This window comes from Sturnira hondurensis, unplaced genomic scaffold (genome assembly GCF_014824575.4).
Source record: "Sturnira hondurensis isolate 20B ecotype Veracruz unplaced genomic scaffold, ASM1482457v3 Scaffold0007036, whole genome shotgun sequence".
Classification (NCBI taxonomy): domain Eukaryota; kingdom Metazoa; phylum Chordata; class Mammalia; order Chiroptera; family Phyllostomidae; genus Sturnira; species Sturnira hondurensis.
The window spans coordinates 3,813,511-3,840,890 of record NW_028079667.1 but is presented as its reverse complement, the minus strand read 5'-3'; the positions used below and the strand labels follow the sequence as shown (position 1 = coordinate 3,840,890).

General features: G+C 34.8%; 1 protein-coding gene across 1 annotated transcript in view; it reads left to right on the top strand.

The window, feature by feature from the left end:
• ANTXR2 (ANTXR cell adhesion molecule 2) overlaps positions 1-26,355 on the top strand; it is a 153,923-nt gene extending 127,568 nt beyond the window's left edge. Inside the window, exon 17 of the mRNA XM_037051028.1 lies at positions 23,077-26,355. Coding sequence (XP_036906923.1) covers positions 23,077-23,115 — 39 coding nt within the window. The 3' untranslated portion in view covers positions 23,116-26,355. The remainder of the gene's footprint in view (positions 1-23,076) is intronic.
• Positions 26,356-27,380: the final 1,025 nt, after the last annotated feature.

Sequence of the window (27,380 nt, the reverse complement as noted above, 5' to 3'; positions counted from 1 at the left end):
TGATAAATATATAGAGATAACCACATATTAGTAATTTTAATAAAATATATTCTATATTAAAAATAAATTAATAAATGTTTTAATTTAAACACAATTCTTCAATAATATTCCTAATTTAATTATTGTAATATGGGCTCTCTTTGGTTCTTGAACCCACCTTACTGATTTCTGTAAATTATGATAAATTTGAATTTATTTTATAGTCCTATAAAGAATATTTTTAAAAATATTTTACTTATTTGATTTTGGAGAGAGGGGAAGGGAGGGAGAAAGAGAGGGAGGGAAATATCAATGCGTGCTGCCTCTTTCACACCCTGTTCTGGGGACCTGGCCTGCAACCAAGGTATGTGCCCTAGACTGGGAATCGAACCAGTGACCCTTTGGTTTGTAGGCCAGCACTCAATCCACAGAGCCACACCATCCAGGGCAATAATAATTTTTATTGTAGTAAAATATATACAACATAAGATTTACATTTTTAACCATTTTTAGTTCAGTAACAGTTCAGTAACATTAAGTACACTGACACTGTGCAACCGTCACCATCCATCTCCAGAACTTTCCAGTCATCCCCAGCTGAAACTCTGTACCCACTAAGCAATCAATCCCCATTCTCCCCTGCCCCTAATCCCTGACAGTCATTAATTTTCTGTCTCTTCATTGGACTATTCTAGATACCACATAAAAGTGAAATCACAATATTTGACCTTTTTTGCCTGGATTATTTTACTTAGCATAGTGTTTTCAAGTTTCATCCGTATTGTAACATGCATCAAAATTGTATTCTTTTTAGATGTGAATAACATTCTGTTGTATGTATTTACCATATTTTGTTTATCTATTAATCTGTACTTGGATATTTGGGTTGTTTCTACTTTTTGACTATTGCAAATATTGCCACTATCAACATGAATTTAAAATACTGAGTCCCTGCTTTGGGTTATTTTAGGTATATACCCAAAGAAGAATTGCTGGACCCCAGAAATGCTGTATTTAATTTTTTTGAGAAACCACCATTCTGTCTTCCAGTCACTGCACCAATTACAGCTCCCCCAGGAAGGCACAAAGATTCTGATTTCTCCACGCCTTCTCCCAAATTTTACATTTGCTATTTATTTACTTACCAATTTTCTGATACTAGCTATCATAATGGTTGTGAAGTAATATAGTGACAGATTTTTCAGCCTCTACTTTTCTAGTTATATTTGTTCTTCCACCTGTAAACAGGTAGTATGTCCTTCCAACTCAGGTATTTTGCTTGACATAACAGTACAAAGACAAAAGACTTATGTGATAAATTATTCTAACCTCATAGTAGCTTTCCAATATATGAAGTATGGTTGGACTTCTTAGTTCACTTAAGAATATCTACAGATATGTTCAACTATTTCCACATTTGATTAAATTGTCTTACTTTTAAAATAAAAGTTATTTTCACGTGCAAGTATTTATAGATCTTTATAAATTCTCAGTTTTCTTTTTCAACTTTAAACCAAATGCCTTTATTTGCTTCAGTATGGCAACCATCTCACTGCTCCTTCCATCTACATGAGCTAACATAGCCTTCTAGGTGGGATGTTGACGTGTGGTTTCTGAAACAGGAAGGTTAGAACTAGATCCTTCTGAAATCAGTTAGGCATGTTTCCTATCTCACTGAGAACACTGTATAATAAACTTTTTTATAGACGTGATTGGAATTGCTGTGTTAAGTAAATTTAATAATCAACTAAATTATATCAGAAACATACATAACAGGAATCTTAAAAAATTAGATTCAAAATCTTTTCCAAAGATATTGGTTGTTTTATTCAACAGATAGAAATCACCATTAATTCAGCTGACCTTTTTCCATCTTTGAAGTTTTCCAAAGCCAATTTTTGGGGGTTAATTTTATTACACAATTTATTCAAGGAAAAGAACATAGGGCATTGAACTGATTCTTTAAAAACACACTAATAGGTGGTAGGTAATTTCTAAGGTTATTTTGTTAGGTATAGTTTGGCTTTTTCCCATGAAAGTGAAAAGCGGCAGGAGAAAATATTCTTTAAAACAACTGAATGATGTTAATTTTGGGGGGAGGGGCAAGCTTTGTTTGCTTGATACTGATGTGTTCATGGACACCACCTCTGTGACAGGTAATGCAGTTAAGTCGCTAGGTGGATGTTGTTATACTAATAGTACTCACTGGTTACTGCTTTATACACTGGCTGATTTATAAACATGTTATTTGTATTATTACTCAATGTGAAATGATCCCAAGTCACACAAAGAGAAGGACTCTCTTGTATTCCCTTTTAAAATCTGGGAATAAACTTTTTAGTACCTGAACAATGAGATATCAACTGTGGCAACTTGAAGTCCTGAAGGTCAGTGTGAATACAACAAAGAGATTATATTTCTGTTAGTTCTGAGTCTCAATAGATTTGAAGCTGCATGATTTGAAGTTACTATAAAGGAGCTTTTGAACCAGTATTTGTGCCTGGAACTCACATTTGCTTTTTCTTATTTTCATATGCTCTGTTTTAAACATATGTTAAGTTGTATATTTAAAGCTAGAAGTACCAAAAAGCCCACATTGAAATATGTTTTCTTCATTATCAGATGCTTCAATGCTATCATCATTTAGAGAAAAAGAAACAGTGAATACAATTTAAGTCTACAAAACAGATTTTTAATAGCACCAAATAGAATGAACATCTGCCTCTCTTTTCACAAGGTGCATTGATGTTGTCAGAAAAGACTGAATAAAAATGCTGATATGATTGTCCAGGTTTGCCAATAGAAGAATGTTTTATTCATTGATTCTTCTTTAAGTTCCAAAGATAGGTGTTGACTTTGATGAAAAATACAATGATACATATTTAGAATGACCAGGCTTTCACATTGAAACCTAAAAATGTGCTGCTGCTGTTAGACTTTCCTCAGCGATGCCATTCAAACAGCACATTACACTGTCATGTCACATGGCCTCGCCGGGTACTAGGTGAGGGTGTGGACAGCTCGGCACAGTTTTTATGGTGGCATTGTACTGGTGCATGACCATGAGCACCTCTCTGTTCTTTCAGTCAGAGAGATGTTTTCAGGCAGCAAGGTTTTGAAATGGAATGTTTATTGTTATATTTTAAAAGTGTACCAAAGACTGCATTTAAAGAGCAAGCTTTATGCACACTAGATAATTTTGCAATTGAAAAAGTCAGTTTCTCTTCTTTTCCTTTCATATTCCTGAGTCTGACGAATGTTCTGTGCTCCAGTCCTGCCCTGGAATGAATACTTTCTCTAATTATTGCTCACCAAAAGAAGAACTCCCACAATGCATTGTGTAGTAAAGCCTTTTTCATTAGATTTAGATAATATGTAGTAATTGAAATTAATACCAAATTATATTTTATTCTTTTAAAGAATATTTTCATTCCTTTTAAGCCTGAGCCTTTACTTGCTGATAAGGAGTTTAGTATCAACTAAATCTTAAACTTTCATATTTGTCATTAAATACCATCAATTAAAGAGCATTTAAAAATATTAATATGTGTTTTGGGAAATCTGAATAAATTAGTTATATCATTTTCAAATTTAATAATCTTATTAACTAATAAACGTAGAATAATGCCTCCTTGATACGTAACCTGGTCTCTGAAATTTTGTTGTTACACATAGAGATAGCAAGTGGTAGCCACTTGTGTGCATAAAGAATATTGGTTTCTTTGACAGGGAGTAACAGGAGCATAAAGGAGAATAAGCACCCATGAAACCAGTAATTAAGTGGCCACTGATTTAATGTTTCGTTACTGTATGATATGTTTACATGTTGTTAGGTTGCTCATAATGACCACTTCCTGCTTGTCAAAAACGTGTTATATTTAGATATAAGAACTATAATGGACTTAGAATATATACTTTATCTTTTCTGTCTGTTGGTGGTTTCCAGCACAAAACAGACTTCATTTCCAACCATCTGCTCTCTATTTAAAACTGACATCAAGTTCAGTTCCTCTCTGATTCCTACTTGTTTCCCAGCTTAGAACGCTTCTGTCCTGCAGTTCAGCCATTATCCTATTATGCCTCACCATTGAGCCAACATGTAAGAAATGTGACCTCTAGGAGTGCTTGAATATTCATGTCCTAAAATAAACCAGGAAGACTTTTGCCCATGGAGTGGTTGGTACTATTGCTTAGCTGCAAATCAGTTGGTAAAACCTAAAGTATAGTTTTCTATTTTTGTGTTTGCAAGTTTAGAAAAGTGAAGCATCGTATTTTATTTTATAGTTTGCTAATCATTGTGTTGTTGGATAAAACTATCTCAGTATTTATACAAATATCAATATCAATTATATATTTCAGAGCTATATTAGCCACATGGGTAAAAATTAATTATTTCAAACCCAGTCATCAATTTGGCTGTTTTTAAGCACTTTGAATTATATATAGAGTGAACACTGCGTTTGCAAAGTGGTAGTGAAAAAACCATCATGAGGTTACAGTTTAGGACAGAAGATAGAGTTTAAACAAATACTTAGGTTTCTCTGTTTAAAAAAATTAGAAGAACTGTTACAATGCTGAACAAACTTCATGATCTGGAGTTCATTATATTTTTAATGTAGGATATTAGTGTCATTATACTTTTGGTTTAGAAAATCATTTTATGTTAGAATATGAGAATGTGCTTCTGTTAAGCTAACTGAAAATTGGACTCTATATCCATATCCATCTAGCTAGCTAGCTACCTACATACCTACCTACCTGTCTATCTATAAAATCATCTGATTTGCACTAACACCAGACCCAATCCTTGACTTGTAGATAGACCTAAACTCCAGTTTCTGGTTCTGGGATTTATGTTACATAATTACATATAGACAATCAAATGGAGATTAAATAATCAAAGGCAATCACTTTTTGTTATTTGACTCTTAAATGTACATGTCTTTAGTATTTTTGAGTTGTGTGGATGAAAAAGCCAAAAATCCTTTGTACGTAGAGGTAACTCAGCACATGTGAATAAGTAATTAGTACTCTGAGATGCTGTCAAAATCATGTTTGTTCATTTGAATGGATCTATATGCTTCTACTTGTATAAATGCTTTGACTTTGAAATTTTATTCTTTCCACTGGTGCAATCTAGAGAGGGATCAGTGTTTTAACAGTTGTTTTAAGAGTCTTGTTAGTTGACATATTAGAGGTGCCTGTATTTATTAAGGAACAAAATTAATATGTGTTTTGTTTCTTTTCAAAATATGAGCAAAAGATTCCTATTAAATGTTATTATATACTCACTGCTCAGTGAAATAACCTCTGGGTTTCAGCGACATCTATTTTTATAATATAAATCTCTGTGGTTATTATGAAATACATGTTCAGACTTGTATCTGCACATAAAAAAGGGGATAGCTGGGAATGTAGCCATCTGACAAATGACCTAACTTGCTGTGAATACTTTTAAGTAGAGAAAGGGAATGAAAACCCATATGAATCAAGTGTAGGCTGAATTCACCAACACATTTTTAGTTACTAATTTTTGACATGGACAACATATACTATTTTAGGCTCCCAAAAGTGAGGGTTCAATTCTTAGAAACTTAGCTGTGGACAAATCATTGCATCCTTAAGGTCATATACATTATGAAAATTTCTTAATAATGTTTTTCAGTGCTCATGATATATTAGCTTTCAGGATTTCTCCTTAAATGGGCAAAAATCAGTTTGTTAAGATGAATTATCTCAATGCCTAATTTTCTAGAGAGAAATATATAAATTACCTATAATTTTTTTGTTTTGTAGTATTAATAATTGAGGTTAAAATTCTAAATCTAGAAATAGTCAAGTGAAAATTAGTGTTTTCATGCAGTATTCTTCCCTGCTGAGTAAGTTAATATAATCTATTTCTTACTTTATTAAACAGTAGTAATATAATATGTATTTCAGTTGGATTTTTCTAACATTTTCCTAAATGCACAATTTAAATATGGATTGAGTTTTCAGTTAACTATTATCAGACATAATGGTTGGAATCTGGGTTCCTTATTGTGATACCGTCTGGTATGTGTGTATGCTCATTTGTGTATAAGAGGTAGAGAAAGATAGAGATGAGAGAGAGTGAGTTTTGGTACATGTGAATTTTCAAAACTTTGAAAACTAAATAATTTAACAAGTAAAAGACATGGGAAGGGGTCTGGATGTTAACTTTGTATAATTAGTAGCTTTCCTTTTCAAAAAGAGTATTTATAACATTTACTACTACAAAGCTTTGCATAATAGGGTCTCTGTGTCCTCTCTTACTCCCTCTTTCACTTTCTCCATTAATTAATCTGCTCCTGCCACTCTATCTGTACTACTCCTCAACAGATAAGACACTTTTACCCCAGGGTCTTTGTACTTGCAAGTTTCTCTGCCAAAATCATTCCACCCTAAATAGACCAGTTTGATTGACTTCCCTTTGAATGTCTGCTCAAGTGCCATCTGAATACGTCTTTATAAAAGCACAACTCCTCCAGCACTGGTCTCGAACACACACCGACATATACTGATATTCTGTACCTCCTTACTCTGATCCAAATTCACCTTTTTCTTTTGACATGGATATTTATAAGTGGGGCTGTACATTTTATAGTGCATCACATGAAGTTTTCTACTATTCGTGTTGTTGAGGTAAATCAGAGAAAGCAAATGGTAAAAGCCTGATTGATCATATTGATTATTATATGTTTTCAACATGGCCCACATTAGTTTTTGATAAATTTCTTCTGCTTTGTAAAAATATGCCCTAAGTTCATCTTCTACATTTTCTGTTTCAAAACCGGTATAAAACATTCAATCCAAGAAGCTCTAGATGTTTTTAGTAGGAATAATATTTGGAGAACATATTTTGGATAATAGGTGTGCTAATTGTTACTAGGTTGTCATTGTTTCTATGCATTTTCAGCAGGTAGAGCTAGAAAATTCAATAGTTTTGAAAAATTCATGAGTGTGTATTTTAAGTTCTAATTTAGCATTAAAGGATCTTACTGAGTATTTTTGAATTTATACTGTATCTCTTTGCTCTTACATGAGAAATTTTGGCCTTAACAATATTAAAGTACCTACTTATTTGCTCTACTCTATAATACATGTAGCTAAAAATTAATAATATAGTGGTATTACTAAAATTAAAACTAATGAATAAAATAAAAGACTTATTTTCTGCTCTACTTATTTTTAGATTATATTTTATTAGTATGCAGACTGTCTTCAGTCACTTGACAGAGTTCTTTTCTGATGTATCCAGTTGCTTTGTTTCAGTTTATTTCCAGTTCTGTCTGCTGTACTTGATTTCGGTTTGGCCTGTCCACTCTTTGATCTTCTGTTTTTCTGCCTGTTCTATGTTAATACAGCATTTTATTGTAATCCATGTGTCTAAGTTTTTCAGTTATATCTCTGTACTGTTTTTAGTGGTTGCTTTAGATATAACAATATGCTTCTTTAATGTTTCACAATATACCATCAAATATGATAGTAGTTTAAGAAAAATAAATAAACATTATAGTGGCCTAATTTCCATTTGTTCTTCCAGCTCTGTGTACTCTTGTTGTCATATATTTTACTTCTATATATTGTAAGTTAATAATATATCACCACTTTTTGCTTTAACTAATCAATGATGTCATAAAGTTTTATTTCTTTTCCCTATTTGTATTTATTATTCACATATTTACTGTTTTATTTTTGTTTATTTCTTTTGCAAATCTAAGCTTCCATGTAGTGTCTTTTCCTTCAGTTTCAGTAATTTCTACTGGCACATATTGTTGAAGTCCATTGCTACTAGCACTTGTGGTTGTTGACAGCTATTGGAGATAAATTGTTAAGTTTACTTCTCTTAAAATGTCTTTATTTTCCTGCATTTTAAAATAATTTTAGGGGATATGGAAATTTAGGTTGACTCCCCCTGCTCATTTAGCATTTTAGAGAGTTCCATTGTCTTGCATCTTCCATTGCTTCAGATACAAAGTTGGCTGTCATGCCTATAAATGTTTTCTGCATACAGATGGACCCCAGTTTACAATGGTTCAACTAATGATATTTTTACTTTGTGGTGGTGGAAAAGTGATATGCATTCAATGTAAACCATATTCAGATTTTGATTTTTGATCTTTTGCTGGGCCAGTGGTATACAGTACAATATTCTCTCATGATATTGGGCTGTAGCAGTGAGCAGCAGCTCCCAGGCAGCCATGTGATTACAAGGGTAAACAAATGACCACAGTGTATTTATTGTTTTAGAGGATTTTGCCCAACTGTAGGTTTAATGTGAGTGTTCTGAGTATGTTTAAGGAAAGCTATGCTATGATGTTTAGTAGTTAGGTGTATTAAATGCATTTTTGATTTATGATATTTTCATCTTGCTGTGGGTTTATTGGAACTTAACTCCACTGTAAATTGAGAAGTTTTTGTATGTCTTGGGATGTGGTGATGAAGGACAGAGAGGTATGCTTTTATGGTATTCTTTAGTTTTAATATGTTTTACTATATATTCTTTGATAATGGTTTTCTGTATCGTATTCTACTTAATGGTCATTAAGTTTTTTTGATCTGTATATTTGTGCTTTTTATCAATTCTAGGAAGGTCTCAGTCATAATTATTTCAATTTTCCTTCTGTTCCATTATTTCTCTTCTCCTTCTGGGACATCAGTTACTCCTATAACAGATCATTAAGTGTTGTCCCACAAGTTTCAGATTCTCTTTAGGTTTTTTTTCTCTTTTTCTTTTTTCAATTTGAACAGTTTCTGTACTTGTACCTTAAACTTTAATGAATTTTCTCCTGCTATGTCTAGTCTAGTTTACATGAATAAAAAATTATTCCTGATTTGGCATTTTCTTCTATCCTTTTAATTTTTATTCTAGATGTCGATACCACATGTAGAACAATCAAGCTGCTCTACGTGTGCCACTCATGACAGACACCCTTTTTTATTAATTTTTATTCTAATTTATAATTTGTATATTTTTGCTGAAATTTACCATATTTTATGTTATACATTTTTCTCACTGGAACTTTGAATATTTCTATCATAGTTATTTTAAAGTCTTGTCTTTTAACTGTAAATTTGCTTAATTCTGTATCCCATAGATTATGGTCCATAAGTTTTGTATATACCATAATTTTTATTTTTATGCCAGACATTGTACATAAAAATTGGAACTAATTTAAATGATATTTACTTCTAAAAACATATATAACACTCCCTCCGTCATATTGCTCATCTGCAGTTGGGCTAGTTCTTGGTATCTTGCCATCTTAGTTATTTTTGTTCATTACTGTCAAAATTGTGAGAGCAGAATTATAGATTTCCTTTCCTCAAAGTGCTCGTGCTCTCTCTCTCTCTGTCTCTCTCTCTGTCTCCCTGTCTCTGTCTCTCTCTCTCTCTGCCACATTTGAGCTTCTTGGGTTGCATCCAAATTCTCCTTACTTTCAAGATCCAGAACTCCTGTTTCACCAGACCCTACCATTTTTTGTACCTTGAGATACCTATTTTTATATTGATTCCTGCCTGTAGACTTGCACTGCCAATCCCTTGCACTCTCAGAAGTCCTCATGAGCTGTAGAGAAATCTTTTTCAGTTCTCCTGCTCTCAGGTTTCAAAAGGCTGTTGTCACAGGTCTATTTTTCTCATTACTCTTGCCATGCCCAAACTCTCAGTAAGCTGTTCCCTTCCCTCTGGGGAAAACCTCGTGTTTTGAAGAAAGAAATATTTCTCCCAGACTTCAGTTGACTGCTTCCTTCATCTCAAAGAAAACCTGATGTGCTGTGAAGGGGTCTCTCTCAGCTTTCCTGCCATTTTCTTGGCTTTTTGTAGGGTTCTGCCTTGAACTTAGAAAAGGCTGTTTTAGTCTGTAGAGATTTCTTACTATTACATAAGTTTTTTGCAAATATAAAATATTTGCATGGTTGCATTTAATAGCATATAACAAGATCTATTCAAAGATATTTATATGCTCATCTATTTCACTATTTTGTTTTCAAAACAAATTTTGTTTTTTTTCTCTTTGAAAATAGAATACATTAGTTCTAGTCTGATTTCCTTTTTCATAATATAAAATATAGCATTGTATGCACTATATGCACCTTGTTTCCCTTAATAAATCCTGATCATTACCTCACAGTAATGTGCACAGATTTTCCTCATTTGTTTCAATAGCTGTATATTATTTATAAAATTTCATTATCTATATGATTTTTATAGACTATTAATCTTATCCCTACTTAGGGATATTTGGGTTGTTTTCAACCTTTTAGTAATATCAGTAATGCCACAAGGTTCATGTGCAAAACTTATTTTCTGTTTTTCTGAGTTGAATTTTTAAATAGTTTTTAAACTATTGGTTTAAACCCTAAGACATAACTAGTACTCTAAGATAAGGAGGAGGGAAATTATTCCTATACTGCCTATGAGGTGCCCAACCCCCCCACCCCCACAAAAAAGTTAACCAACTAAAAAGATACGTGGAATTCTTTCCTGATTTTATATATATATCTCTATTGGGCATTTACTCTTTGTTATAACTTATCATGAGGCCCAAGAGAAGGTATTATCACCAATGATTTGTGGAGAACTCTAACTCACTCTCTGTATATATATATGTGTGTGTGTGTGTGTGTGTGTGTTTACATGAATTATATATATATTAATTATAATTATATATATAATGTTTACATGAATTATATATATATATAATTTGAAAGTAATACACTAGAGTGGTCAATTTCTTATATTATTATTATGAAGTATGGGTTATATGTTTAGTTAACATCCCATTATATACCTGAATTTCAAAAAAAATTAAGAGACTTGAATATGTGCAAAATAAATGTTAACAGTATGTGTAGAGTTGCTAAAATTTCCCGGGTGTCATAACAGAACAAAGAGGGAAAAAACTGAAAGTCAATTGTCAGGCAAAGTCAGCAGTTTCCTTCATAATATCTACTAAATATCCATATGGTGTGTGGCCTCCATGGTGAAATGGGATGTGTATGTATTGGACATCCATTGGAAGAGAGTATGTGGAATTTATACCTCAACTCAAAATCTTGCAGATTTATTTTTAACAGAGGATAGCACAGATTCTCTCATATTATACATAATAATTTATATATAAATCTCTATATATGTATATATACATCTCACACATAGATCTCTCAAATATATGTCATATTATGTATATAAGAGAAAAAGATGGTAGTGTGTGCTCTCTCTTCAGTTGCTACAGAAAATATCTATTCAAAGAACCTGTTATGTCCTCAAGTCGGCATTTGTTCCTGATATTTGGGTTTTCCTAGAAATTTCCTCTTAAATTGTCTTTTGTGTATTTCCTTTATATCTGTGCATTGTATACAATTTTAAATTTGAATCATTATTTACTATTGCACAGAACATGAAGGTTTAGTACACTCTCTCTGAGGTGAGAATATAGATAAATCATCTGTCTATGTTTGAAAAGTCTAAACTAAAGTGCAGGTGTATGCTTCAGCTTGTCAGTGGGTATTTATGAGGTGAGCATAATACTATGAAGGTTTTAGCAGTGAAATACATCCTGCATAGATAGCTAGTAAAGGAGCTTGCAAGTGTTAATGCCAGCAGAATTTTAATGCTGAAGAGATGGGAAACATGACACATTTCTCTGGTTAATGCTGCTCTTCCTGGCCACAGTGAAAAGAAATGGGTGAAATCAGTTTTCAAGTGTTGCAACAGACCTTGGGTCTTTATTCTTAACCAGCAGCAAATATGTCATTTCCTACTTACTCTTGTCTTGTTTTCATCTCTTTGTTTGGTTAACTGCAAAGCAGTAACAGCACCAGACAGTTTTCTTTTGGACATCAGCTTTTAATTCCTACTTATTATGAGACCCAAGAGAAGGTACTGCATCAACATTGGTTTCCGAAGAAATGCCGATAAACTTTTTATTCTAATAGACACTTGTTATTGCATGAAAATGACTTAAGTGAAGTTAACACTGACAGATTCTAATTATGAATTTAGCCTTTGTCATGACCAAAGTTTCGCTTGTAATCTACCCTTGGTACATTCTGTTCCTTTTTATACTGAGGGATAATGAGTAATGGGGTAAAGTTTTTGCACAGAGCTCTACTTTAAGAGATGAATTGGGGTATTAATAATATTGTCTTATTTTTCCTAGCAGCTTGCAGGAAGTTAAGGATGCAGTCTTCAGACCTAGGGGGACTTATTCTTGTAAAAGAACATGGGGTTTTTAGGGCCCTGTCTGGTGTAGCTCAGTGGATTGAGCACGGGCCTGTGAACCACACAATCGCGGTTCGATTCCCAGTCAGGGCACATGCCTGGGTTGCAGGCCAGTTCCCAGCAGGGGACTCACGAGAGGCAACCATACATTGATATTTTTCTCCTTCCCTCCCCCTCTAAAGATAAATAAATAAAATATTTTTTTTAAAAAGAACATGGGATTTTAAAACACAGTGTAGTTTCAACATGCTTTCATATATAAACCTCAAGTTCATATTCATCACCTATGTTAACTTAGTTCGGGTTAAGTTCAGTTTGATTGTCATTTGAAATCAGCTATCTGTAATGTACTTTAAGTCCGACTAGAATTAGAAAAGGCAACAGAGAAAGGAAGTAGATGTGATATGATCTGTTTGTGTAACATAGAAGTTGAGGTGATATATTTGTTGGAGGTTTCCAGAGGTTTAGTTGAATTTGGGGATTTATGAGGAATAGCCAGCTTGGAAACCGAAAGGTCACCAGTTCATTTCCCAGTCAGGGCACATGCCTGGGTTGCAGGTTTGGTCCCTGGTCAGTGCAAGTATGAGAGGCAACCCATCAATGTATCTCTCTCACATTGATGTTTCTTTCCCTCTCTTTTTTCCTCCCCCTCTCTCTAAAAATAAACAAGTAAAAAATCTTTAAAAAAGAATTAAGGAAGAAATAAATATTAATTCACATTTACCTATACCTACTTTTAAATAAGTACTGAGAAAAATACACAGTAAAAATTCAGAATAAAAAATAGAGAAGAAAAAAATCACTGGCCAAAGTCAACGTATGGCTATACCAGAAAATGTGCACTAAGGGTAGCAATTGCTTTTATTTATTTATTTTAGTTTTTATATTTTTTATGGCTGTGGAAGAGGCCATCAGTTGAGCCAGGAAGAAAGAATTTCTTTTTCTTTTTTTATTTCACTCTTTCCATTATCACTTACCCCCTTATACCCTCTTCCACCTCTACCCAGCCCCCTTCCTTCCACTATCACCACATTGTTGTCTGTGTCTATGAGTCCTTTTTGTTTTTGGTTAGTCCCTCCACTCCCTAAACTCCTCCCATCCTCTAGAGCTCTCAGCCTTCTCTCTATCTGTGAGTCTGTCTCTATTTTGTTTATTAGTTCAGTTTGTTCATTAGATTCCATATATGATTGAAATCCTATGTTCACTGATTGGCTTATTTCACTTAGCATAATGTTCTCCAGGTCTATCCATGCTGTCACAAAGGGTAAAATTTTCTTGTTTTATACAGCCAAGTAGTGTTCTATTATATAAATGCACCATAGTTGTTTTATCCACCCTTCCACTGGTAGATGTTTGGGCTGCTTCCAAATCTTGGCTATTATAAGTAACACCACAATGAACATAGGGGTGCTTACATTCTTTTGAATTAGTATCTCAGGTATTTTCAGATAAATTCCAAGAAGTGGAATCATAGGCCAATATCCCTGATGAATGTAGATGCTAAAATCCTCAACAAAATATTAGCAAACAGAATATAGCAGTATATCAAGAAGATCGTACACCATGATCAAGTGGGATTTATTCCAGGGATGCAAGTTTGATGCAACATTCTCAAATCAGTAAGCACGATACACTACATAAAGAAAAGGAAAGGTAAAAGCCACATGATCATATCAATAGATGGAGAAAAAGCATTTATAAATTCTGGCACTGACTTACGATACAAACTTCCAGCAATGTGAGAATAGAGGGAATGTACATACACACAATAGAGGACATATATGACAGACCGACTGCCAGCATCATACTCAGTGGGCAAAAACTACAAACATTAAGATCCCCTTAAGATCGTGAACAAGGCAGGAATGTTTGCTTTCACCTCTCTTACTCAACATTGTACTGGAACTCCATCCAGGCCACAGCAATCAGATAAGAAAAAGACATAAAAGGCATTCAGATTGTAAAGGAAGAAGTAAAATTGTCATTGTGACACTGTATATGGAGAACCCTAAAGATTCCACCAGGAAACTACTAGAATTGATAAATGAATTCAGTAAAGTAGCGGGATACAAAATTAATATCCAGAAATCAATTATATTTTATATGCCAATAATGGACTATCAGTACAGGAGATTAAGAAAACAATCCCATTCACAATTGCTTCAAAAATAATTACATACCTAGGAATAAACCTAACCAAGGATGTAAAAGACCTGTATTCAGAAAATTATCACTCTGAAGAAAGAAATTGAAGAAGATTCAAATAAGTGGAAGCACATACTGTGTTCATAGATAGAAAAAATTGATATCACTAAAATGCTCACACTACCCAGTGCAATCTATAGATCCAATTACTTTTAGAACATCATGTAAATCTGAGCTTTTTGAAAGCCAAGATGCAAAGAGAAAGACTGAGTTAAACAGTTGCCATTATAAATAAAACAAGAGGAAAGCACAGAAGCTTACCAAAAGTGACAAGCTTTCTTTCTAGCTAGCTCTGACCTCTAAGAATTGATCCCTTAATATGAGTGTCCTCAATAGAAACTTTCCAAAATGCAAAATTTTCTTCACATGACCAATTTATTTCTTTACTTTGTATCATAAGTTGAAGTGAATGCTATAATGTTGTCATAAACCTAGGAAGGTATTTTTTCTAAAGAGATATCGAGAAACCAAGTCTAGGTAAATAGATTAGTGGCAAGTTGGTTTACCAATAGGCATGAATATCCTGAATAATAGTTATTAAACTACAGTTTTAGTGCAAACAAAAGAAATCTGATACCCAATTGCGATTTCAAAGGGTAGATGACAGTAGAGCTTCTTGGGTCGGGATGGGAGGATGGGAGGGAGGGAGGCCTGCAGGATGGGAGGCCTGCAGTGCCCAGTGGCTCCCTTGTGTGCTTCTCCAGCCACAGAGCCCCTGAGGCACTGTGGAGAGCCCACGAGGCTTCGTGGACCACAGTGTGAAAAAAACACTGAACTACAGAAGTAGATTCACTTAGAACTTCCCTCTCAAAGGTAGTTTTTGCCAACTGATCGGGAGAGAAAGGATTCCAAAGTTATTACTGATAAGTGCCTGAAGATTAGTAATTTTTGTTGTTCATTGAATAGAGAAATATATGTCCTAGGTACTGGGCATGTGGTTAGAAGGTTTGATGTGCTATGAAAATGAAAGAGATTCCATAACATTTTTATTTAAATATAATCAATCAATCAATAAATAAATATAATCAACTCCAGCATGCACAAGGCTTGAAGTAGGCTATGTGTGCACACACCTGCATGCACACACACGTTTTAAAAATTAAGTCACTAATTGTGACCTGTACAAATGTTTGAACAGGTATTTTATAGAAACTCTTAGAATTGTGTACCGTGAAAATGAAAGTGCTGACTGTGGATTATAAGATGTACTGATCACTGGCTTCTACAATTCCATGCCCATCCACTCATGGGCAGAACTGCATCGGGATAGGTTTACCAAGATGTTAACTGTCCAATGCAACCCCAGCACTGGTACACACTGAGCTATAGGAACAAGGCGTGCCGAAAAACTTTGACATAGTTGGTAGTTGGCGGTGATTTTGGGTGTAAGTAGTGGACAAGTTCCTAGGCTGACTTTTAAAAACATATAGATGTTTGTAAAGGATTTGATTTTTGCTGATTAAATTTACTCTTTAAACACTAATGTTTTAAACTATCAAATGTATGAACATACATAAAATAGAAACCATATGCAGTTCCACACATAGAATGTTGATGTATTTTTCATTAGCTGTGTTTTACTCTTTAGATATATATTGCATAATAACAATGACATATATATATATAGTTTGGCATTTTTTCACTTACCATTTTCCTACATTTTTAATTTTCTCTTTTAATGGTTACACAATGTTTACTTAGATAGTTCATAATTATTTAAGTATTCTAATCAGAATACTTAAATAATTTATGGACAAAAATAAATGTAAATTGACTGGTTATGTTTTTATTATTATCAAAACACTACAGTAAATATTTTTAAATCTTTGTCTAGATATCTTGTTGGGCTGAATTTCGACATGAAATTGTGGAGGCAAGGAATAAGGAATAAGCTTTTAAAAACTATTACTATATATATGCACTGCTTACTATATAGTTTTTGCCGATTTATACTTCCACTAGCAATACACAGAAGTTTTTTTCTTGCCATGGAAGCTTACTAATTAGTGATTAATATAAGGTTACACAAGACAGCATGCCTTAAAAAGGCGGCAGTTTTAGTTCTTTCAAACCATGTTTTTTATTACATAAAATGTTGTCATACCTAGACCATAATATAACAGTGTCAAATTCTAACATATAAATGGACTTCAAATATGTCACAAACATTTTTAAGTTGCTAAACATGCCATAGTAATCTTGCTTACAGTTAATTTTCCTAATTGATTTTTTAAGGTATGGGAAAGTAAACTGTGACCTAGTCAGTCAATATCAAAATTATCACAGTTTGAAGTTAACTTTCTTTAAATGTGTTTGCCTATCCTCTAAAGTCAGGAGTTCAATTTTGTTTGTTCTGACTAAACCTAATTTCTTTAAATAGTAAGAAATTTTACTCATAATCTCCTATGTCATGCAAAATGAATAGATTTAACATAATTTCATTGCCTCCAAGGAATGCGGTATTCCCAAGGAAGAAGAATGTTGTGACTCATAGTTCATTTTTAAATGAATGCAGTCCTCAGATACTAATTGAATTCAAGTTCATACTGACTGTATATCATTATTGTTGCTGTTTATGACCTAATGACTCACAAAGCACATTAAATTCACATTGATTGTCTAATGGGGGTTGTCTCACAACAGTCTGTTCTGATTCTTCCATCATTTAGATGCATGACTTTACGTCAAGAAAATTTAGGAAATATATTGATTTAAAAATTCAAAAAATTAACTTCATGTTATTTTTCATATTAACAATTATAACTTATAATATAATACCATATATTATATTATTCTGTACATATTTATGCCACTGGAGTTCAAAGTTTTAAAATTATTTTATAAAATGCAATAAGCATAATATTACTTATTTGTTTTAACACTGGCTAGCAGAAATCTTGTGTTCATCTATTTTAACACATTACACTTTTAGTGGTTTATTCAGAAGACTGTATAGTCCTTTTACCTGATAGCAGTATTAATCTCTATATGGAGAATAAGGTGTTAAAATTACAAGTGTATGTCTTTATGTATATTTGTATGTTTTTATTATTTATTTATTTTTAAAAATATATATTTTATTGATTATGCCATTGCAATTGTCCCATTTCCCCTTCATTCCCCTCCACCCTGCACACTCCCTCTCCCCACATTCCCCGCTTTAGTTCATGTCCATGTGTCATAAGTTCTTTAGCTTCTATATTTCCCACACTGCTCTTGCCCTGCCCCTGTCTATAAAATTTATTCTCTGTATCTTCTCCCTCCTTCTCCTCCTCGAACTCCCCTGTTGCTAATGTGATCTCCATTTTTGTGGCTCCACTCCTGATCTAGCTGTCTGCTTAGTTTGCTTTTGTTTTAGGTGTGGTGTTAATAACTGTGAGTTTGCTGTCCTTTCACTGTTCATATTTTTTACCTTCTTTTTCTTAGATAAGTCCCTTTAACATTTCATGTAATAAGAGCTTGGTGATGATGAACTCCTTGAATTTGACCTTATCTGAAAAGCACTTTATCTGCCCTTCCATTCTAAATGAAAGCTTTGCTGGATAGAGCAATCTTGGATGTAGGTCTTTGGATTTCATGACTTTGAATACTTCTTTCCAGCCCCTTCTTGCCTGTAAGGTCTCTTTTGAGAAATCCACTGACAGTCTAATGGGCACTCCTTTGTAGGTGACTGTCCCCTTGTCCCTTGCTGCTTCTAGGATTCTCTCCTTCATTTTAATCTTGGCTAGCATAATTATGATGTGCCTTGGTGTGTTCCTTCTTGGGTCCAACTTCTTTGGCACTCTCTGAGCTTCCTGTATTTCCTGGAAGTCTATTTCCTTTGCCAGACTGGGGAAGTTCTCCTTTATTATTTGTTCAAATAAGTTTTCCACTCGTGGCTGTTTCTTTTCCCCTTCTGGTACCCCTATGATTCAGATGTTGGAATGTTTAAAGATGTCCTGGAGGTTCCTAAGCCTCTCCTCATTTTTTTGAATTCCAGTAACTTCACTTTTTTTCTGTTTGGTCATTTCTTCCTTCCTTCTGGTCCACCCCCTTTTCCTTTCCATCACTATTGGTTCCCTGTGCATTTTACTTCATTTCGCTTAGTGTAGCCTTCATTTGTTCATCTAATTTGCAACCAAAATCAACCAATTCTGTGAGCATCCTGAGCACCAGTATTTTGAACTGCACATCTGGTAGGTTGGCTATCTCTTAGTCACTTAAAAGTATTGGCTCTGGGGCTTTGATTTGTTCTTTCATTTGAGCCATAATTGTTTTGTCTCATCACACCTGTTATGTAGTGAAGGGCAGAGCCTTAGGTGTTCACCAGGGTGGGGCTACCCAGTTGCTGGGTTGTGATGCTATATGTGGGGGCAGGGTCAGAGAGGAACCAATGGCCCTTGCTCTCTCTCTCTCAGATTACAGTCCCCTCTGCCTGTTCCCACAGGAAATTGGTCCCTTCTGGTGCTGGTTCCTGGGTAGGTGGTCTTGTGTAAATTCTAGGACCCTGTGGGTCTCTCCAGCAAACTCTGCTGTGAGGCTGGGAGTCTCTTCTGGCAACTCAACCCCTGCAAGTTTTTTCAATCAGTGCTTTTAGGTTTTATTTCCCACCACTGGGGCCCCGGGTTGCACAGTCTGTCTCACTGCCCATTTTTGCCTGGTTTATCTGCATGCGAATGTGTGTCTGCAGTCAGCCAACCGCCTCGTGTGCCTCATTGGGTTTGCTCGTTTCTTCCCTGCACCTGGGGTCTGCCAGCCGCTACCTGTGCACCCGGGTCTGCCAACCACCGCTTTCTGCTGACCCAACCCCTCTCCACTGGCCACTGACTCCGCCCCTCTTACCAGTCTGGATGAATGGTTCATTGTTGGTGGACTTTGGTACAGTTCAATTTTCTGTCTGTTCTGGTTGTGTTTTTATTTCTAAATCTTTGTTGTCCTTAAATTTGGTTCTGTGAGGAGGCACAGTATTTCCACCTAAGCCTCCATCTTGGCCAGAAGTCCAGTTTCTGAAATTTCCTTAGTAAATTTGTCCTTTGGCCGATTTCCCACACCTGGCACTCAGGCCATATGAAGGACCCTGGCAGACGTCGCCATCTTAGGTCTATTTTCTATGTTTTTAGATAACATTGAATAGTTTTTATTAAGCCATGTGATTAAGTTCTTAAAATTTTTTCAGCACTGGTATTATTCATTGTTAGAGTAAAATAGTCTCAGAAAAATGTATCGACATTTTCTTGACATTGCTTAAAAAAAACACTAGCTACTATTACTATTCCTTATTCTGTACAACTTTTTAATGAGTTGTAGGTCCCAGCTATTTTGCATGTCTGTGCTTGTGACCCTGTTAACATACCTTTAGAGTGTAGGCATTGCAAGCATGAGGATATGGAATTTTGTAAACCTTGACCTGCCCCATTTTCTGCAAATAGAAATTGCTCTGCACAGTTCTGGCACAGACTGCTTGCCATGGTATCAGTGGCAGCCCAAACATTCACGACATTGAACGTAATTAGCATCATCTCAGTGGATTTTTGAGATACTGAGTAGTATTTGAAGGGCCACAGACACCAAATCACAGCAACTTACAACCAGCATGTGTTGCCCTGATTTTAGAATATTCTGGTTAATTGATGTTAGCAGTTAGCATGAAATAGTCCTGGGAGTGAGATGCCTGATGGCAGGCATCTGTATTCAGTGGAGTACTAAATACAATTTTCCTTGTGGCCAATAACTTCTTTTTTTCTTGATTATACTTTTCTGTCTTTTCTCCTTACTGCTACTACTCTCTTCTGTTTCTCCATATTTGCTTCTCTCCTATCCCACCATTATGTTCTACTCTTTTATAATCCTCTTTTTCTCTCAAATTCATACTTATTAAGTATTTGCCTGTTTGAGGTCTGGCTCCTCCCCTAGAGGAGCTCTAGTCATTTAGTATTCATTCATTTATACATCCCTCATTCATATGTTCATCTGTTTCTGAGTGATTATTTATCACAAGTCTGTTCCATGTAAGATACTGTACAGTTACAGTTAGAGGAAAGATGGATAATAAATACCTATTTTTTCACTAAGTATATTATATCCCAGACACTGCTCTAAGTTATACACATGCACACACACAGATTTATATATATATATATCTGTACATATCTGTACATATATGTACAGATTTAATCTTTTTAACAGATCTATGAATGGGTCCAATTTTTAATCATCATTTTGCTGGTGAAGAAACCGAAGCACAAAGTCATTAAATGTTGCCTATAGTCACACAGTCAGTAAGTGTGAGTAGCCTGTTGTGATTTGGCTGTAGGGGACATGCAGTGAGGCATTTGGATGAAAGGAACCCCACAATAGGGGGAATTAGGCAATCCTTAACAAGACTCCTCAAAGTTACCAACTTTTTAATTTGTGTAAATGGAAGTACACCCAGATCTTAACAGCTTTTGATAAAAGTGAAAAACACTTAGTCCGTGTTAGGAGGGGAGAAGACATTTGGTTGTTTTTGTTAGTAAGTGTGCACTAAAACACAGGGGTGTGTACTGTGTTTCACAGTGGGGTTTGGGTACTTGAATATGTAGACATTTGGCCGCTGATAACCAGTACTTAATCCTCAGCTTTGGAAGAATTGAAGTATGGACCTCAGTCAAAATCAATAGCATTTTCTTCTTTTGAGTTTCTATGTCTTTAATTAAACCACACCAAGTGAAATAGAAAGTCATGTAGGTCTGGAATAATTTAGGCATTGAAATGGTTTTGAAAATTCAGGTGAACTATGAATCTCACTTTTTAAACTATACAATTGCTTAAAGTAAATGAATCAGAATCACCAAGATTAATCTGATGACAGAAGTAGTCAGAAAAGGAGCCTTATATCTGTGCCTAATTAATTAGGGATGAAACTCAAGTAAAAGTAGAAATTATTGATAACTGCTTTGCCCACATTTTTTAGAAGAGAGAAAATTTCTTTTTGTTCCATAAATACATAAGAAAAAGATACCATTAATTCATATTGTTGCTGTTATAATTCCTCATACATTTGTTTGATTGTGGAAAATTGCCAGAAAGTAATATTTTTAATGTTCCTCACTATTGTAATTACATAGTCAATGACTGTTTCTCATGGCATGTCTAGTTACACTGTTGTGGCTTAGAAGCACTGATTTACTGCTTTGATCAAATATGTATTAATTATGCCAGATTTCCACCTGCTTCCCTTGAAAAATAAAGTTTAGAAAGGGATACATATGAAAATATCTTTAATGTTTTTATGGCATTTGGTGTCCTAAATAGCTAGTCTGCAGAAGAGTATATTTTCATTCATTCTACAGATCTTATTTGAAGATTCTAGATTATATAAAATACATTGTGAGTAACATGGCCTATGACCATTACATTTACCAAAAAATTTGACCACATTCTAAGGCATTCTTCTCTAAATTTTTCTCCTACTTCATTTTGCACAAATATTATTTGTAGAAATAAATTAAGTAATTAAATTAACAATTATAGTAACAGCGTTGATTCCAAAATTATTTAGAAGACATATAACTTGATGAGTGTTCATCTTCTAGTCAAAAAGCTAATGAAAACTACTTGCTTTTATGCTCTTCTTTTACTTCATACATTTTTAAAATTTCCAAATTTATTGAGTAGTCATTTTTGAAAGAAAAATGGACTAAAATCTTGTACTTGTGTTTCAAGTTTTCTTCTTTCACAATGTTTGTTGTTTCTTTTCAATAGTGCCATGTATTGTAAACGACCATACTGCTCACATTTGGAGGGAAATTAGGAGAAGTTCTAATATCTGAAATTAGAAAGCAGGTATTATGAGAAAAATGAAAAATCTCAATAGGGTGATACTCTTGACCTTAAAATAGAAATCAGTATGCTAGCATTTGGCCTGCGGTATGCTAGCATTTGATACATAAATCTGGACATGCTTTATGTAGTATAGTGTATCCGCAGTGTCATACCAAGCAGAGGGACCCTTTACCACTAATTGGAAACTTGGTTTACAAATAAATTGTAGATTATTTATAATTACATATGAAGCAAGATGTCGCCAAAGCCTTCACTGAACTACTAAGGAATAGGAATGGCAAAGTCTCTTTGGAAATGTACAATGTAAATAAATAGTCACCCTTTGGAGAGAACACATGATGTGGTGTACATTGTGAGAACTGGTTGGCTACAATGGATAGCTTCACTAATAAATCTTGCAAAAGCTTTTTATAAAGGGGAATCACAAAGAGATGGCATCTCTTCCTTTAAACGCCTTCCTCATGTATACATTTTAGAAGCACTGGGTTGCTTAAAGGAACACTTTTGTTTTAATTCATTATAGAAAGAGACATACAAGGTTGTGTCTTTGATATTTTTATTGTTAGGACAGTAACACTATTCTTTAAATAGCAATGAAATATTTCTCTTTTCCAAAGAATTTTTCTACTCTAATGTCACCATACCATTGTGTAGGTGAAGTTGCTATGGAAAATGCCTCAATGAGCCATAATGCTTTGACTCGAGGAAAAAAAGTTATGACTTCATGTCTCATCTTAACAGTGACCTTAACTTGGATGATTGTTTATTATATTATGGTAGGAAAACTAGTTGTTCTTATGCTTTTTATAATTGCTTTAATAAACATAAGGATTTCTTTTCTAGGGTCGGTGCATAAACTTCTCGCGAGTTCAGTCTCAGTAAAAGGAAAGGAAGAAGACCAAGAAGGTATGAAGATGGTCCATCTTCACACTGCTGATTTCCAACAAAATGAGACACAAATAAGTGCATTTGAGATGTTTTTGGAAGAGCAGCTTTATTCCTCTCAGTCAGGAAGTGTTTTCTCTGCCTTCTGCTTTGCTTACACCAGACATTTTCAAAGAGTCCTTCTGCTGACTTCACGGGAGTCAGTGAAACACAGAGGTGACTCATGATTCATGACACTGAAAATGAAGAGGAGCATTGATCTGCGTGCTGTGGCCCATGGAAGAAAGTTTGCATGTATGTGTACAAGGAGGAAAAATAAAAAAACAACTACATGAAGTTGATATCAAAATGGGAACCATGAAACCACTGGCCATGATGGATCTTTAATGAAGGGAGGAGTGTGTAACATGGAAACATGCCCCTTGTGTTTCCACAAGGCGAGATTGTGTATCCACGGGCACAGTTTGAAATTTTCCACCAGGATACGCAAATGAAGGAGTCCATTGCCTTATAGCTCTGTCAGATTACAAAACCCTTCCAAGTTTCCCCACAACGTGCCTTACGGGAAGCTGCTGCCTGGAAAATCTTGTCACTCTTCACACTGAAAAGTGCACACGCATGACAAAATGTAGACAGGATGCTTCAAGGTATTGGCAGCGAGCAAGATTTTGCCCTCTAGTTTTTGAAGACACCTTTCTTTCATTAGGCACTCGGGAAAAGAAAATTAATAGAGCGTTATTCCACAGGAAGACAGCCTCTAGCCAGAGATCTTGAGTGGAGTGTGAGGGATTCATGAATTGAGAACTTGTCCCTGTGATTGGTAGATTTACACCTTTTCTATGTTTAGGGTTTAGTAGTGCATGTAGCATTAACAACTGTATACATACCTAGCAGTTTTGTTTGCTTTTAATTTAAAGGAAGCAATAACCACAAAGCTTCCGCTCAGGGTTTTTCTTTCTCCAAGTCTCCAAGGGCTCTTCAGCATCACAAGCTAGCAACTCTCTTTGCATGAAAATTTCAAAATTTAATTAATATAATTAAAGGCAACAGCAAGCAGCAGCCTGTGAAGATTTCGCTCATCTTTTTTATGCCTTGTGACATTGAATGACCTATTACTGTATGCGCATTACTTGGATTTGGAGGAGGCACTTTACCTTGGATATGATTCAGTAGAGAAGGAAAGACGTCCACTCATCAATTTAAAGATTAAATTTTCAGGAGGATTGGCCACCTCAAAACATCGCAAATGTATGTATTCTAATTTTCTAGAAAAACCACCATCATGTCATGTCGACGGTGCCAAATGATGTTAGCATGAGCGGAAACACTGTGGGGAGGAAGGAGGCAGCAGCTGAAGAGGAAAGCTCAAATGATCCAGTCACTTTCGATACTGTATTTCAGAGGGGAAATGGATATTCGACTCGAAACCTGACAAAGTGCGCCTGCTTTGATGTGAACTGGTATAGACAATGACCAGTGGCTGGGTCAGTGGGATGTCTCTCTGCGAGCACAAAGGCTTATCAAATGACACTAAAAATAAGTTCAACAACCATCACATTGGAAGGGAGAAGTCGAACATTTCATGTTTGGCGGGCATATGAGTGCACGAGATGGAAGAGAGCGATTTGGAGCAACCCAGTGTAATTATCCCCGTTGTGCTCTTAATGGAAATTTCAAAGGACGGGCGTGATTCTGTTGGTTGGTGTCCAGAACTGTGGCACTGCTCCAAGAAGCCTTACTCGCACACACAAATATATGTATATGTATACACACACATGTATATTTACTAGCTTGAATCTTTTGCTCAAGTTTATTTATGTCACTGGCTGGCTGGATCCAAAGTCATGAGTCTACATATTCATAAATAAAATTTGTACCTGTGCCTCTGCTACCATTTTCTTTTAGCCTACATAAACTCAAACCTTATTGGGTTGAATATGTCATTGTCCTGGTTAGTTTCTGGGACAGAATTATATTGAGTTCCAAAATGCCTCTTATGTTCACAAATAATACCACTGGCAGTAATTATCCATATGTACAAGTCTGACTGGGACGCCGAACATACCCCCAATGAGTTCTTGTAGACCTTTGTTCTGCATTTGCATCTGGGTCAGGGCCTATCTGGTTTTTTAAATTGACTCTGCATTTCTGATCAGTGCGCATCCCTAAATAGCATTTATGAGCATCAAGGATGCTTAGAAGCTAAGGCTGTTTCTTTGATAGTTACTTTAAATTTCTCTAGTATCATTTGGCATGTGTATGACACTCGTATTTTGCTAAGTAAGCAATGTAAGTAGACCTCTGCCTCTCAATGACAAAACAGCTTTCCGTGGACTGTCATTCAGATGGATTTCCAGTTCTAATACCACTGGAAAGAGCTTTCATTGAAAACAGGTCTGTGCGTAGTCTAAAAAAGTACCATTCGTGGTGTTCAAAGACAGATGGGCATTCATTGCACTGAAGGATGAGAATCAGATCAATGTTACGATTTCCTCTGATTAGGCTAACTAGCAAGCGCGAGAGGACTTTGCTTTAAAGAGTACTGCTTGCTCACTAAATCGAAAACCTCTACTTTCAACCAGGGAAATAAAGCCATTTCTATAATTCCAGTAACATATTATAATTTATATAGGGAAATAATTTCTATTTAATTTTTTGGATATAATATCAGTCAAAATTTCTTTTCTATGAGTAAAAGAGTAAGTCTTTATCCATAATCCATTTGTGTTGCATAAGGTTGCAAAAACAATTAAGTGGGAAATGACTCCTAACTTATGTGTCTACTCTGCCTGGAAAGAAAGTTTTGAAGGCATCTATATATATTTCATAACAATGTCTGTTCTTTATGGATTTGATCCATAAATATTTATCTATCTGAAAACTTTGATACTTGGAATGTTTTCCTTAAAGCATTTGGTGCTCCAAGAAAAAACATTTGGTGCTAAGAGTTGCAGCACTGATGCCTTTCCCCAAGTTAATTCTATTTTAAAATTTGATATTTCCTTCCCAATGAGATGCAGAGTAAAATTTGAGACCCTCCATTAAGTAGGGAGCAGCATCTGTCACTGTGGATAATTACTATTTTGACAAAAAATGCGTAAGGTTTTAACTTCGTATACTTCAAATCATTAGAGAAAAAATGATTTGCTTATATTTCCCTTGAACTTGATTCTAATCACTTTAAATCATAAATTATTCAATATTTGTTTTTCAAATAAATCTTTACTGAGTATAAGATCTGGTGTCTGGGTGAACTTAATAACTTTATCGAAATATCAGTGACCATTGTTTACTGCTCAGAGGCAATTTATTTAGTTTAAAAAATTAAAATGACAATCATCAATATGCCCAACAAAGTGCCTAAAATATTTTTCATTGATCATCTTATAAGTATTATTTAATTTTAGAAGGGCAAAATAGAATTAGATCACTTTTACAAGTATTGTAAAGCAAGTGTCATTTTTTTTCATTGCAAAGTCTGTGGTTAACTTCTGCTAGATTTTGCACAGCATCACATTATGTTAGGAAATTTATTAGTGTTCAACTGATAATTTGCTACTGGAAATTATTGGTGGGTACATGTACACAGGAGAGAAATGCATGCATTCTTCATTTTAATATGAATGGAAATACATAATCTAGAATCATAGAACAACTCTGGTACATGTGTTGTATGTTTAAGGAAAAAAACTTGCAGGTGAAGCTGGAGAATGTTGTCTACTTGCAGGTAATGAAGTGAGTGTAACCACGTATTATAGTCTCAGAGTTAGATTAATATTTCACTTAGTAAATATCTATGGCATATTTCTGAGAACAGTTTAATTTTAATATATCTCTATACTTACTAGGATCTAATTTAGTGAATTTGACAAGAAGAACAAAAAATTTTTTTCTTTCTCATAATGTCACAAGTCTGGTCCTTTTGGTTTTTTTTCTCTTCTACCAGAAGAAAATACTAATAAGAAAGTACACAATATAACATGTAAATTTATATGAAAAGGTGCTTGTTCAGGTTGTTTTGCAGGAACTGTATTAAGGTAAAGTGAGAGTGTGTGTATGTGTGCATGTGTGAAAGAATCTGATAGTAGAGTGCCTAGACCATAGACCGAAGGTCTATGCTTAGAGTGCCTAGACCATAGACCGAAGGTCACAACTAGCTTACTAAAATGGAAAAACTCAGCTTCCAACCAGAGGCTGGAGATGAACTGGAGATGTCTAGTTTATTCCATCTCCGGTAGCATATTAGTGAATATAGTCAGATT